We start from the raw sequence: 14,869 nt of genomic DNA, 5'->3' as shown, positions 1-14,869 counted from the left end.
AGAGGTGAAAGTATTGGCTATAACATTTTAGTGCCTTTGTTGTTCTGAATTCCAAAAGTGAAAATTAAACCAGAGTTTTAGGAGTCTTAATTTAGGAGTCTCAATTTATGAAGTGAATAATTAAGAAAAAAAAAAAGCTTTTGAGAGTCTCAGCTGGGACCATGAGTCTACGTTAAGGATGAGGAGGATACTTTACTGGATTTAGTTTTATGACCTGCTAAAACATTGGCTTGCCTCGTCAGTTAAAAGCCCGATTTTCACAAAAGCGATTCTGTTTTTCTTCAGACTGCCTTTCAGTATCGTGTGTGTTCAGCTCAGAGGTAAAGTACTTGTAGTAGTAGAGTAAATTTGCACAAGTAATAACTTGGTCGAGACGTTGAAGTGCATTTGAAACTAATGTTCGATTTCTACAGTAAGTGTGGGCTGGATTCCTTCTGTTTGTTCATTAGGATCTCTTTTAAGTTTAATAAATCTCAGGCAGTCATTTTCATTCCCTTTTCCTATTAATTGCATTGCTGAACACAAAAGCTGTGTTATGTGCAGAATGGCTGAGCTTCTGTGTACTGGAAAGGAGTTATGTTTGGTATCTAAGAACCATAACAGTTTCCTGCCTGGCTGATCAATGCTGGATTGAGTTCACATTCCCAAGCTCCCACTCTCCCACCTACATGTGCAGGGGGTGAAAACATAGCAAAGAGAGGGAGGACAGGCCCTCTTTTTCACAGAAATGTTGAAGGTAGACTTGCTTAATGAGGACACAGCTGGGCTTGCATAGCAATAAACATTGATTTTAATTCGTTGCTTGTAAAAACATCCGAAGAAAAGCACAGAAGTTAGCAACCAATTAATTTTTAGCCTACTCATTGTTTTCTTTACTCAATGGAAACAAACCATTAAGGTTTAAAATATTTTTTGTGCTACCTTTCAAGAAAACAGCTTTTCTCTATTAATTAGGAAAGAGTAGGCTTTGATATGTCTGAAATCTCTCCAGTTTGGGGTTCCTTATAAGTAGTTTTATTGCATCGGAACGAGGTTATGAAATAATGAAAAGTCAAATGCTACTCCAGGAAATAATATTTGAGATCTTTTTAGTGCAGGAGGATAAAGAGTTGGACCTGAAGCTGAGGTAGAAATTTTATGTGACAGAAACAAGTTGCCACCTACCGTTCCCAGTGGTCTAGGGTTTTTAAAAGAACACTCTAAATTTTACTTCCTTGAAAATTTCCCTGTTTTCTAGGCTTTTAGAAAGACATGTTTGTGACTGGAAGGAGTGAATATGTGGGGAAGATGTATTTCACACATGTAAAAACACATACCATGCACCTGATGTCCATGCATCCCTCTGTAGTGCTAACCCAAAAAGTGTGACCTGCTGATTCATTACGGAGTGCAGGGCCAACCTAAAATCTGAGGGTTTATGTCCATATGTGATTGTATTAAAAAGAGTTATATCTTGCTACTTTTAGAGAAAGATGTTGTAACTTGTACTCTGGACTGTATTGGAAATTCAGAGCACATGGCAGTAGTTCTCAAGCAGAAAGGTCTAAATGTAAACCAGCAAACTACTTTTCCAGTTGCTTCAGAGGCAGCTGTATAGTAGTGAGAGGACCTAGTGAAATTAGAAGAGGAAGAAACCAAAGAGACCATTTTAGCATACTCTAAAAATATTCTCATAGTATAGATAATATTTTATCATAATATAGATAATATAACCCTATATGATACATAAATCATATACCATATGCTATATATCATATATATGCTACATAAAATTATTTAGTAATAAGCATATTATTTAGAGATGCTGTGGTATTGTTGTTAGAGATGCTTTCTTTATTAAATTATGAATCTGATCTTGCAGCTAAATAGGTGGTTCTGGGGATTCAGTGATTAGTCTTTACATAGTAACTTTCTTCACAAAGCAGAGTTGCTAATGTGGATATGAAGGATATACTTGGATTACCAATTTGAAAAACATTTCTGCCATAGTATGTGAAAGTCCTGTTGCAGTGTGCTGAGAGTACATCCTCGATGTGGCACCAGTGCCATGATCTGGGAACCACGGCAGGGTTGGATTGGGGTTGGACTTGATGATCTCAGAGGTCTTTTCCAACCCAGCTGATTCTATGATTCTATTGTTTCAATAGGGTTTTGTCTCTTGGAGGTAGACATATTTTAAGGAAGAGGAAGTTTGACTTGAACAGAATTTCTCTGTAGGGATGTTTGTGTTGAAAAATATCAGATCAGCATGCTGACCTGAAAAGAATGTGTTTACATCACCACAGTGACTCTTGGAGGAATTAGAACATTTAGAACATGACCATCTTTCTTAGAAAATGAATAATGTCAGAAAAACTTGATTTTCCATTTCAGCGAATAAAGCTGTACACATGAAAACTGCACAAAATCAGTTGGAGAACTCGCTGTTCTTATAGGAGAACATTCTGGGCTGGATTTCTTTTTCAGTAATTTTTATTTGCTGCAGATTTACTGTTTCTTGCAATGTGGATGCACCAACCATCTTGTCATTTTCAGATGTAGCCCACTACCTCCTTAGTTTCTCTGCCAAATTCTGGTAACAGTAGTGTTTTAAAATCCTTACAGTTGTTTTCTCAGTCAAATGCTTCAAGACATACTTGATCATCTAGTGAGCTACTGGATAAAATACTTTTCTGTACTTCCATTTTCTGAACTTTTTTTACAAAAGATTGGAAGCCAGGTTTTTCCTGCTGAAACAATTTTCAGGTCATACAGACTGTTCTGAAGGCACATTATATTCTCAGTCTCCAAGTAAGCTAATTTTCTAACTAGTGTTCTTTTTTTCCCAGTAAATCATCTGTGTGGTAAGAAAACAGTTGTATATCCTACATTTTATCGTAGTGCCTTTAAATTATCCATTTCTGATATTGCAGAGATGATGGCATCAACCTTAGAAAGTAAGCTGTATCATTCTAATATGGTAGGATGAAACTAGGAGGGAGTCCATTTTTTGTTTTCTGTTAAATGGGAAGATGTAAAAAGGTACAAAATTGCAATTTGTAGACTGGTGAAGTTAGCTACATCATCTAGGAGAAAATGACTTTTCTGTGCTCTTGCTGGTGTCCATGTAGATCTGAATATGTAAATGTCAGGGTGTATATGTGATGTAAATTTCAGTAATTGAGGGGAACATAATATCTCTAGAAATGAGAGGTTGGAAAACGACTGCATTAGTTATCAATTTCTTCTGCTTTGCAGGAGCTCTTCTGAAATTCGTTTACAGTAAATATTTTTATTCCACATTTTCATCTTTTTCTTTTTGCCTTCCAGTATCTGAGGACTGCTGGAAAGCCTAAAATGGTATTGAATCAATGTTCACCTTAGGTAAAACTACCTTCTTGGTTTGTCAGTACTGACTGTCTTTGCATAAGGGCAGCACAGAGGAACTGAAGTTATAGACAACATATGCAAAGTGCATGATTAAAATTTTTCACTTACTTATGAAATATCTCCATTAGCCATCACAGCCAGAACAATTTAAAACCAGTTTCTGTTTCGATGTAAAATGAAACAGTTCTCTGTTGCACAAATCTCCTATTGTTTTCACAATTCTGAAAGTTCCTTTTATGCTTGGGATCTGGTCTGGCTTGAAGAGGAACTGGTGTAAACCATTGCCTAAGTTATTTACCAGGATATTAGGCCTACCTTCACCCAATTGGTAGAAAGTGCTTCTTTCTCCCCCTATTTTTCAAAATTCAGTTATGTTTAATCCTGATGTTGCAAGACTGAAGGATCCTAGCGTGCTTTGATATGTTTTAACTGTTATAGAGTTATACAGCTCCATTAGTAGTCTCTGAAACAAAGTCTTCACAAGTGAGAAAGGACAGAGAGGATGGACTAATCTCTTAATTTCTATTGTGAAGGGATTTAAGTATGACAGTGTCATGTGGACAGCCAACAGGACAGTTGATAGAGGGTAATGCAGTCACCCTCACTTTAAACTGGGTGTACCATCACTCTTTTATCTGGTGTAAGTAAGCTTTTGAAGTACAAAGGAATACAGTAGGAGACAAAATGTTCTTAAAAAATCTTCTCCCCCCTACCTCCCTTACCCTCCTTCTCTCCTTTTTTCCACCTCCCTTCTTCTTTTCCTCTTCATCTGCTCTCTCTCTTCCATGCTCTCTCTTCCAATCCCAGCAAAATTTCCTAGTCTGGTTATGAGCTAAATCTTATTGAAGCATCAATAAGTGAACAGTTGACTGCACAACCAGCGTGGTATGACTGCAGCCTGTTAGGCCCACCCTGTTTCTGTCCCTGCCCTCTTTCCTCTGCAGGTGTCTGCACTGGCATGTTGGCTCTCACCTTGTGCTGCAGGGCTCTCATCTCAGTAGCTGAGTGTCTCAGGTAGGATGTGCACAGCAGCCAGCTCCAGGGAACCCCGGCTGTTGGCTCCACAGGGTATATTACCAATAGAAAAAGTCAGTAACAATTCCCCTTGAGTTTCCTTCACTACTCTGCAGCTATTAACAAGAAAACAGGAGCTTCCTCTGGGGTTTAACACACAGTATATTTGTATGTTTATGGATTTTCATCCCAAATCAGCTTCAGGGTCTGCAGGTCTGACAATCAGTGTCTGGTAATTTTTTTTCCCTGGTTTTCTCCAAACATTTGACAGGAAAGAAAGTGTAATTCTTTAAAGGATTTAAAGTATAAATATGTTTCATTGTTTCTATGGTCCAGCATTTCCCATAACTACTTCTGTGGGAATATTCAATCTAATTTGTTAACTGATCCAAGGAAATACTGTTTAGGTAGTTGCATTCATTTGTGTTTGCAATTAATATAATTTTTTGTTCGTAATTTTGTTCATTCTCTTTGAACTATGCTCTGTTCTTTCTTCATTCAAATGCACTCAGTTCAAGAGTCAAGTTATAGGAGCTTTCAGAATTATCATAGTAAAAAATTTGTCATGGTTTTACAAAATAAAAATATGTTACTCAGTTTCAAGTAGACCTTGTGAGTACAAAATAAAAAACTATAGTGAGATTTTCTACTGTGATATCTCTGTTAAAAAGTTCTTCTTTGTTTAATGGTTCATAGTGAAGTTGCTTCTATTTAAAGCACTGAGTTTGATCTTGGCTTTGATCTAAAGCTTTTGATCTTGAAAGAAGGATGTTGTGGCAGTAAAACAAAAAGGGTAGAAAAGATTTTTTCTTTTTTTTTTTCCAAGTGGTAAAGGATACTTTCAAGACTTCATATGGACTTACCTTTACTTAAATCTGTTTGCAAAGTCCATCTAATTCTATATTTTTGAGGGTTTGCTCAAATGCATGCTTTAATGAACCGTATTCTTCTACAAGAGCACAGATTTTTTTTCTGAAGCTTCAGGGAGGCTTCAGAATGAAATCAGGGAATTGCCATATATAGTATAAGAGTATAAAAAAACCCTAAAATACTGAAAATACATTACTAGCATCATTTTAACGGTACCAAGTACGATACAGTCTATCTTTTATTGCCTTTTGTTTTTTAAATATAAACACAAAGTACTTTATAAAATTGTAATGTAAGGATTTATAGTATTCAGATTTTGCATGGCGGATATGGCTTGGGTCTCTCCCATCATGGTGGAGTTAGAATATCCTCTTCAGAGGCTGCAGATACACTTGTTGAAGTCCCAAATTTAATCACATCCTCACAGCATCTTGTCGAGTAAATAAAGCATTTAGCCGAGGCCTAGGTAATGGGCTTTGTGTGCTACAACATGACTAAAAAGCTGCTTTGCATCTTGATTTAAGATGCATTTCAGACCCTCCAAGGGAGTTTAATAGTTGGATTTGGGAGGTGCAAGAAAGTATGGAGGCCAATCTTGAATCAGTTGATGGTGATACTTGCTCTCTTGAACTAGCCCCGTTAGGCCATTCCTCTGTCCCACAGACTTGTGACAGCGGCTGTTTATAGGAAGGTTCATAGGAAAGCGGCTTTCATAGTAAGGGTCTCGAAGACAGTGGGTATCTCTAATGATCAGGCTGCAAACCCGTGACGAGCGTGCCTGCCGAGCTTGGGAAGGGCCGGCCCGGCCCACGGAGGGAGCGCGGGGCGGCGGCAGCGCCGCCCGGGCCGGGCCGGGCTGGGCTCCAAACCTGGGGGGGATCCGGGCCGGGCCGGGCTCCGAGCTCTCAGGGGGTCCGGGCCGATCGCAGCCGAGCGGTGCCGCGGCCGGGCCGCCCCAGCCCCGGCCCTGACGTGTGTGAGGCTCCTCCTCCCCGCGGGGCTCCGGGACCCCGCCGAGGTGTTTCATTTCCTACCAGGGCTGTGCGGTGCCGCTGCCGAGGCGGGAGAGGGGGTGGCCCGGCCCGGCCCGGGATGGCCCCGCACGGCTCGGCCCAGCTCGGCACGGGGCGGGCGCGGCTCCGGGAGGCTGCCGGCGGGCGGAGCGGGCTGTGCTGGCGGAGCGGGCTGTGCCGGCGCTCTCCGTGGCCGCGGAACGGGGACCCGAGCCCGCCTCAACCTGCGCTTTCTCCCCCGTGTAGCCCCTGCTGGAGGAGGTCGAGACGTGGAAGGAGTGTCAGCTCGTCCGGCAAGTGCGCGGGGAGGTGAGGAGGGAACCTTTCGCGGCTGTTACATTGCATCTCGCTTCTTGCCCTTGCAGATCTGCTCCTGGAGTTTTCCACCTGACTCACCACCCCCAGCCCGGCACGCTTTTGCTTTAAAAAATAATTGCTTTCGTATTAAGTATAAAAATATTTGTAGGGGCAAAAAACCCCAAGTGTCATTACTCTATGAAATAATAACAACCCCACAAGCCAAATTTGACGTTGGTAGTCTGGAACAACGTTCGAGTGAGTGGCTGGAAATAAATCTCTTACTTGAACTAGATGGTGTATGGGATAAAGCGCAGAGATTTTGCCCGGGATTTTTGCACGCTGCAGTGATAACTTTCCATTTGGCAACCTGGCCTGGCATCAAACACATTCTTTGTGAAAAAACCTTAAACTGAAAGCTCTGAGAAGAAGAACACCACCTCGCACTTGGTCCGTGCACAAGTAACTAAATAGATTGCCTAAGAGCTTGCCAGTCTGTATGGGAAAAGTGTTCTTCCCTATCCAGTGAAGCAATTAAAAAAATTGTCTTGAGTCTCATAGCTTTTTACCAATGCTGAGTAGCTGCACTCAGGTTGTTGTCTTCTTCCTAAAAAAGCACCATGGTTTTGAACTCCAGGTCACGAAATGGATTCAGACAAACCAGAGGGTCAGAAAAAGCAGCAAAAAGAAAAGAAAGCAGGATGAAGTAATTTTCCAGAAGGTAAGCGATCACGATGTCTGTTTGGGTAATGGGACAAAGGGCAGCAGATCCAAAATGCTTTCTGGTTACGCCTCCCTAAGCTCTATAGCGATGTTATTTACCGTCTTCGACAAGGTGATAGTAAAAAAGGGTGTTACAGATAAAGTTTCACAGTCACTCTGTAGTTACAATGGCAAGAATTTAACAATCTTTTCAGATTGTTAGTGCAGAAGACAAAATTTTCCTATAATTATGTTTAACTGGACCATTCTGAGGAAGAAAGAGAAGGGTGCTTTCATCAGAGAAATATAGCACTTGAGAGCTTTTAACAGGACCTGCACCACTGTTTTTGGATACTGGTAGCTGAGAAACAGTTTTCACGGTCGATATTCGGACAATGATAGATGTGATGTGTATGTTGAAACAAATATTCAGACTATGCTCTTGACTTCATTCAGAGTGTGAGTTTGAAAGTCATCTATTTGCAGTACAGATTTCAGTTAATGTCGATGTGTCTAGAAGGTTATTTTAAAAATTACTACAGAAGATTCTTAAACTTGAATGCAACTAAATTTGAACTATTTTTAACCAGCGATTTTGATTAAGCTATTATGAGACACTTGTTCTTAACTTGCAATGTAGAGAGGTAAGTAATTAGCTGATATTTTAACTAAATAGCTGTTTTCTGTCCTCTGAGGGAAAAATTTGAATAAAAAGTAAATAAAGATGCACTTCCAAATGCATTATTAGAACTATGGGGTTTTTACTTGTTTTGATTTTGCAACAAATTTATGATTGTTTTTTAAAACTCTTGTTACTTCTGAAGGATTAAAATAGCAGTGTGTTGCTTTGCTGTTTTGACAGTGCTTCTAGAATGCATGATGAATCATTGCTGCTTCTGTAGCCAAATTCTTGCTGATAGGATGGCTGCCAACTCCTGGGATGTGTTGCCTTAGTACAGACATTGCAACTCTATGACAAATGTCCTCAAAGTGCCTTGTATAGGAGTGATTTACCAGCTCCATGGCTAGCTAAAAACCACCAAAAAGCATCCTTTTATTCACTACTTGCATTTTGTAACTGGAAAACATAATTTAGGAAAGATGTTCTATGTTGTTGTACTTTAGAATGATGTGATTTAAACAGAGATAGCATAAACTGTTTCACTAGGTAATTCCATTTTTGTTTGTATTTCTGTATGTGAATGTTTGTTTACATGTATGTGTAGCTATAGCGAGCATTAGTCTGTTCAAAAGTGTTCTTACCAGGAGTTTCCAGCAATGGAGAGCAGAGTAATACCACGGTAATTTGAACAGTCTGATTTAATTCTTTTCTTCTTATACAAAGTGATGATGACTGCATCATGAAGGTCTGATTTTTATGTTAAGAGGTCTATCATTTTATGTTAAGAGGAATAAGACTTTTTTAGGTTAAAAATTGTATCATCTTGGGAATTTGTGAGCAAAATGCATTGATAGGATACATAACCCTAGTACAAACCATAGTCTACATACATTTTGAAGTAATTTTTAAACGGTACAAAGTAGATCCCGTGTTACGCCTGAACAATAGGTTTAGAAGTGCCTTATGCTGTTACACCAATCCTAATCTCTTATTATAGGAGAAAGCTTCCTTAGTACTGATAAAATTCTATTTCTTTTGCGGAAGTTGTTCTCCTGATGCTCTGTTTGTGAGAGAGAACTTCAGCACGTAGGCTTGCCATGTTAGAAATGCAAAACCTGATGTGTAAACCTAAGATATATTCATTGTTTTTTAAACAGTAGTTGTAGAGCAAGGTCTGTGAATTTAAATTGAAGGTGAGCATAACTGTTATCTTCTAATATCCATAAGTATCCATATCCCGAGGATGCAGTGCAGCTTCCCAGCGCTGCATCGGCCGGGTACTTACCTGCATGGGAAGGAAGAGGTAGAACAATAACCTCACATCTGGGACTAAACCACTGACTGACTAGTCACTGAGGTTGAAATTCTTTAAGTTGCATAGAAGTTTGGCCATTGCAATGGTGGTTTTCCAATACAGTTACAGATGAGAGAATAGAAGAGAAGAAGGGCGAGGGACCTCCTGGAAGTGCTTCATTGTACTGTTTAGTTTCAGAGTTGGTTGCAGCTGAGTTTTCAGTGAGTGCTTACCAGTCAGTGCCATTCCCAGTCAGTGTGGATGGTGCTAACCTCTGTTCCACTGGGATTCTTGGTTTTTAGCTGTGTCCGTATTAGTTTTTAGGAGAAATGGTGGTATACAGCAGTTAAAGTATCTTTCAAGATAAAAAAGAGAACAAGAAAGAGAAAAGTGTGTAATAGAAAAGTGAGGCACCCTTTCAGAAAGTAGAGAGGTAGGAATAAAAGCATGGAGTGAAAAGAGGGAGCTGGGAAAGTGAGCAATAATAAACAGAGAAATCAGAGAGTTGGCACCAGCTCATATCACAACTGTGATTAATGTAAGGATACTGATTTGCTGTATCTAGAAAACCGAGCTTGACTTTAATCTTGTTTATCCTTTCCAAGCAAACACAAACTTATTAAATGTAGCTTCTAAACTTGCATGTGCCTGTGCTGTCCGATTTTCCTCTGTCATTTCTTTTCTTTGTGATAGGAAGTCCTATTTCTAATACAAGATGGGTGACTTTACTATACTGATACAGCACCAAATCAAAGCAACTGCTGCATCCAAGTACAAAATCTAGGACAGAGAGGTAACTCTGTAGTAAAAAGTGAAAGAGAATTGTGAAGGAAAGGTTGCTGACAACTGCTGGGGAATTGCTTCTTGAAAAAGTTGCCTTCTAAACAGTTAAGTTTGTAGGAGCTGACTGTACTTGCACTTAGGTTTATTTAAAGAACATTTGAAGATACCATGTGGTGGATAAGAACTACGTGACCAGGAGTGTGAACTGTGCTCAAGGGGCATAGGAACCACTGGGGAAGGTTGTGTAGAAAGTTGTGCTGGTTTCTGGTGTGGCCCCACATGTGGTCGATTAGAGCAGAGTAACAGAATCAGTGAGTGAGAGAAACTTTTACTCAGATAGCTGTGAGTTCTCATACTTTTGCTTTTCTTACATATTTGGGAGGGCGGTTGGGGTTTTTTGGATGGGGATTTCTTTTGTTGTAGCTTTTTTCATTACTAACATTTTTGCTGCTCTGTCTCTGCAGTTTCTTATATTTTCTTAACAGCTTTTGTCCCAGTCTTTTTTTCTTGCTTATTTTTCACCCCTCTTTACTTTCTCTGTTTTCTTTAGACTCCTTTGGTTACCTTTGGTACTGTTCATTCCTTTCTATTTACTTTCAGTAACTTTATCTGTTTGGAAAAAAAAGGAGAAACAAGTTGAAAAATTGAAAAAAAGTTGTCATTTGCTCACCATGTTTTCTGTTTATAATTCTCTATAAATACTCTTCTTACAGTGTGTATACATACACAAGTATAAACACACTCCCCCCTAGCATTCTTCTTTTGTCATTCTTCCTATTCTCTTACGTTTTTTACTCCTCATTTATTCTTGTGCTGTCTTTTCATCTTGTCATTTAGCTGCTCAGCACAGTTAGCAATCAGAATGTGTACCAATACAGGATGTGAAATTTAGAGAAGGTATAACAGAGCTTGGAAAGAATTGTTCGGTTAAAATTAGCATTGTTTTATTACGAAGAGTGTGAAATAAATATTAAGTGTTATTATTATTTTTGTTGTGATACTTGAGTGTGTCTGCTTGAACCAGTGCTGAATGTTAGGCAGAAGAAAATAACCTTTCAGTCAGCCCAGTGGATTTGTAGCATGCAATTTGTATCCACTGTGGCATTTGAGGGGAAACATTTTTCGTTAGAAGACCGATTCACTTTTGCTTGACTTTCAGTCTTAAAACATAAAAGCTGCTTTGAAAATGTTCCAGTGGTATAAAAAATGTAATAGGATGAGACACACGGTATACAGGTACCCAGTATTTAGGAAAAACATTGAAATATGTGTGTGTGTGTGTATATATATATATATATATACATATACATATATATATATATATATATACACACAGTAGGTAAGGAAGATGTTTCTTGCAAATTATCAAAATTACATTTGTCTGTTTCAGTTTTATTTTGATTGTATACTGAAACTTTGAGGAGTAATTCAACGTTACCAGAATAATTTCTGCTGCTTTCTCAGAAATAATGTTTTAATGTGTTTAAAGTTTGTCTGCTGGTTTACCGGCAGTGTGACTGTCATTTGATTTTTTTCCTATTGGTTGTTGTTGTTGATCATTTGTCTTGCTCCAGAGATTTACTACTGTGTCAGTATTTCAGCTCTATGAATAACCTGAGCAGAAATGACTGTTGAAATGGCTGTTAAGTTTCTAATAAAAAATAAAAACCCCAGAAGAGTTGTGATATATATGACTAACGCTAAATGCTGTAACTCTTTTGTTCTTTAACAATGAATTCACAGTGTAACTGAAATACAAGAAGCAAATCTTGTAATTCACTAAAATGAGTCTTCTTGATATACTTTAAAGTAGAAAATGTTTTGAAGTCTCAGAAAAAGTATTGATTAAAAAAATTGTGTGGTGTAAGAGAGCTCTTTGTTAGGGAAGTTTATTCAGGATGATGTGTTTCTGCTAATTCAGGTAAAGACTATTAATATATAGTGCATTAAAATTACCTAAAATCCGCAATTGCCGTGTATTTTTTTGTTTCTCAGAATGAATGTTTTTACCTGAATCCAACAAACTTAGAATCAAAGCAAGGATCAAATCTGAAATAATCCCAGAGCTTGTGCACTGCGTGGTGCTTAACAGCTAAAAGAAACATGGTGAAAAGTCCTCAAGTGTTACTCAGAAAGTCTTCTGTGGCATTATTTACTGTACCAAATTAATCTCACAGAACTTTCTAGGAACCCTGTAAACTGGCCTCACTGATTACAGAAAACATTGAATTCCTTTTGAGATCAGGAATTTGAATGGAAGACTTTATACCCAGCTCATGCACAAGGTCTGAATTGCAGTAAATGTTCTTAAGCTAGAAACAGAGTAATTTAAAAAACTTTTCCTCTGAATACATGTGAATATTATTTGAAGCCACTGGAACGAAATGTTTTTAGTGTTTAATTTTGCTTCCCTGTAAGAATGTCTGTATTTATGAATTGTTTGGAAACTGTAATTGTGCAGCTCTAGACAGCTTTGGTTTTTTAGGATAGTGCTGCTTCAGAATTCAATTAACAAACATTTAATAAAACAAGAAAATAGTATGTCTGTGTATAAAAAAATAAAAATTCAAAATTCTAGTGGAATTTTTAGTTTAGCAATAATTTTTTTTAATAGTGCAGTTCTGATTACAGTATCAGCTGTATTTTAGTTGATGTAGTGGTAGGACCTTAGTTTTCTTTTGAAGAGCGCCTATCTCTCTTAGCAAGGGATTGTTGTTGCACAGTATATTTGACATTGAGTCTGCCAGAGGGATGTTGTTATTGTGTTGTCAGAGATTGAATGTTCCTATTAGGCCACATTCAGGCTGCATTTATAGATCAGTGAAGCAACTTATCACTACATGTCTGTTGATGCATCTCCTCCCTGTCTGACTCTGAGATGTCTGTTTGTAAATGAGGAGCTCTCAGGCCAGCATGGCTACCTGTTGCAGTAGTTTGAAGTTGCAGATGATTGCATCTTGTTGTGCTGTCCCGGCAAGCACCCGTGCTGTGCAGGGGAAGGTTAAGGCTACTTTGTTATAAAACACAGGGTTTCTGTGGGAAAGAAAAAGGCAGTTTTAGTGAAGAGTTTTATTCCTTTTGGTTTGTAGGAAGAATTAGTTATATACTATTCAGATATCAGTCTCCTTGGAGGCATTTTAGTAAGGTGGTGTTTATATGTGTTATTATATGATGCTGTCTAAATGAATTACATTACTGGGATTGACTACTGCCAGTAACTTTTTCTGCTGTTGTTTCTTGTTATAAAGCCCTATTTTTGATGGTTGATCCTTCATACCTTAGCTTAGAAAAAACTTTTGTCTTTAATACAGGAAATGGAAAATGTGAGAACAGTTTTGTTCTTTCCAAAATAACAGAAAAACCAAAAAAACCATTCAAGTGTTTTCAATACTTCTCAAATGTATGCCCCCACCAGTGTTTGGTACACTTCTTTGAAACACTCCATAAGTTTTTTCTACAGACTTTTCTAATGGATTTTTTACTAGTTGAAAATATACACTTGTGCATTGCAGCTGAATAGTCCACTTGATTTAAATGTCCCCAGGTTCTTTTTGATGTGATTGACTATAAAGACAAAGAAGGTTTAATGGTCTGCTTGCTCAAATGTGTGCTTTATTTCAGTCTAACATTTATTACACATTCTCAGAAATAGGCTTAACTATTTTTTGATGACTAGTCAACTATTGTCCTCATTCTGTGTCTGTTTTCGGTTTTGGATTATGTTCACATACTATATAGTAAAAGCATATTTATAGGAGTCTGTAAGTGTAGACATTTTTATTTAAAGAAATGTGTGAGCATGAAATGTAAAGTCTAGACCTTTTACAAAACACATTAGAAAGGTTTTGGTACTTCTCAGCCCTCTTTTTGATGGCCACAATTCTAAAATACTCATGTGGAGAACTTAAAATACTCTTATAATCCTCTCCTCCCCTTAGAGACCTCTGAGAAGCTCTTTTAGAGCAGGAAGGTAGCTCACTGTTAAAAGCAAGTACATTCTTCGTTGCTTTAATTAAACAGACAGGATTGAATTCTTAAAGATGTGTAAATTATACTGTACTGCATATATTTTCTTGTGTTATTTTTTGTGTGGGCACAAACAAAGTGACCATTCACAAGTGTCTAGCTCCTCTCATCAAATACTTCACTTACAGGTTTTCTGAAACCTATACCAACATTTGAACCTATTGCTCAACATTGGCGTGGATATTTATGCTCTATAAATATATCTATATACATATGGACAGTACTTTTCATCTGATAAAACACAAACTGCCTAATGTCTGTCAGTTTATTGTGAGTGCAATCTCACATGTGTGAGTGATTAGAAAATACTTTCCCCTTTGTGCTGTTGAGGCCAGTTGTTAACCTACACGGAGCTCCACCTGGGCACTCATCATGTCTGAACAGCATTCTTGAAGCACAGGGTATTGATACTTAAATTTTCCATAGTCTTGATTAAAAAATGATTGCCAATGACAATTTGCTTAATTAAGCAGAAGAAATTTTTTGTCCTCCTCTGCTGAAGTTCACAATCATTTTTCAAGAAAAGCTTTTATTTATAACTGGAAAAAAGTGCTGATGAGAAGGAAGCTTAGGCAATTATGTTGCTTTGTATCTCCTTTTCCCTTTTCTGCCTTTAACTTAGGCATCCATTGGGCATTTTCAGTGGAAGTTGTTAGGTCTCTACCATGTTCCTATAGGAGCTGCTGTGGGGAAAGCCCACATGAAGGTGAGGCAGACGTGTGAGCTCCATCGTTTCTGGCAGTCCTAACAGATGGGTGAGGGGGAAGATGTTCTGACTGTCCCAACCAGAGGAAACGTTTTTATTGCCACTTCAGGCCTGAAAGATGGTTTAGTCATGAGGCACAAGTTCCTTGTTGAAATTGGATTTCATTACTTTTG

General features: G+C 38.3%; 1 protein-coding gene across 14 annotated transcripts in view; it reads left to right on the top strand.

Annotated features, from left to right (window-relative positions):
- AOPEP (aminopeptidase O (putative)) overlaps positions 1-14,869 on the top strand; it is a 155,505-nt gene that overhangs the window by 66,115 nt on the left and 74,521 nt on the right. For 13 of the 14 annotated variants that reach the window (XM_032674640.1, XM_032674636.1, XM_032674641.1 and 10 more), the window contains 2 exons: positions 6,513-6,575; positions 7,201-7,284. The exons of the other annotated variant lie outside the window; for it this stretch is intronic. In XM_032674640.1, the coding sequence (XP_032530531.1) occupies positions 6,513-6,575; positions 7,201-7,284 (147 nt within the window). The remainder of the gene's footprint in view (positions 1-6,512; positions 6,576-7,200; positions 7,285-14,869) is intronic. 14 annotated transcript variants of the gene reach the window in all.

Source organism: Chiroxiphia lanceolata, chromosome Z (assembly GCF_009829145.1).
Source record: "Chiroxiphia lanceolata isolate bChiLan1 chromosome Z, bChiLan1.pri, whole genome shotgun sequence".
Taxonomy (NCBI): Eukaryota; Metazoa; Chordata; class Aves; order Passeriformes; family Pipridae; genus Chiroxiphia; species Chiroxiphia lanceolata.
This window is presented reverse-complemented; position numbering and strand designations above follow the sequence as displayed.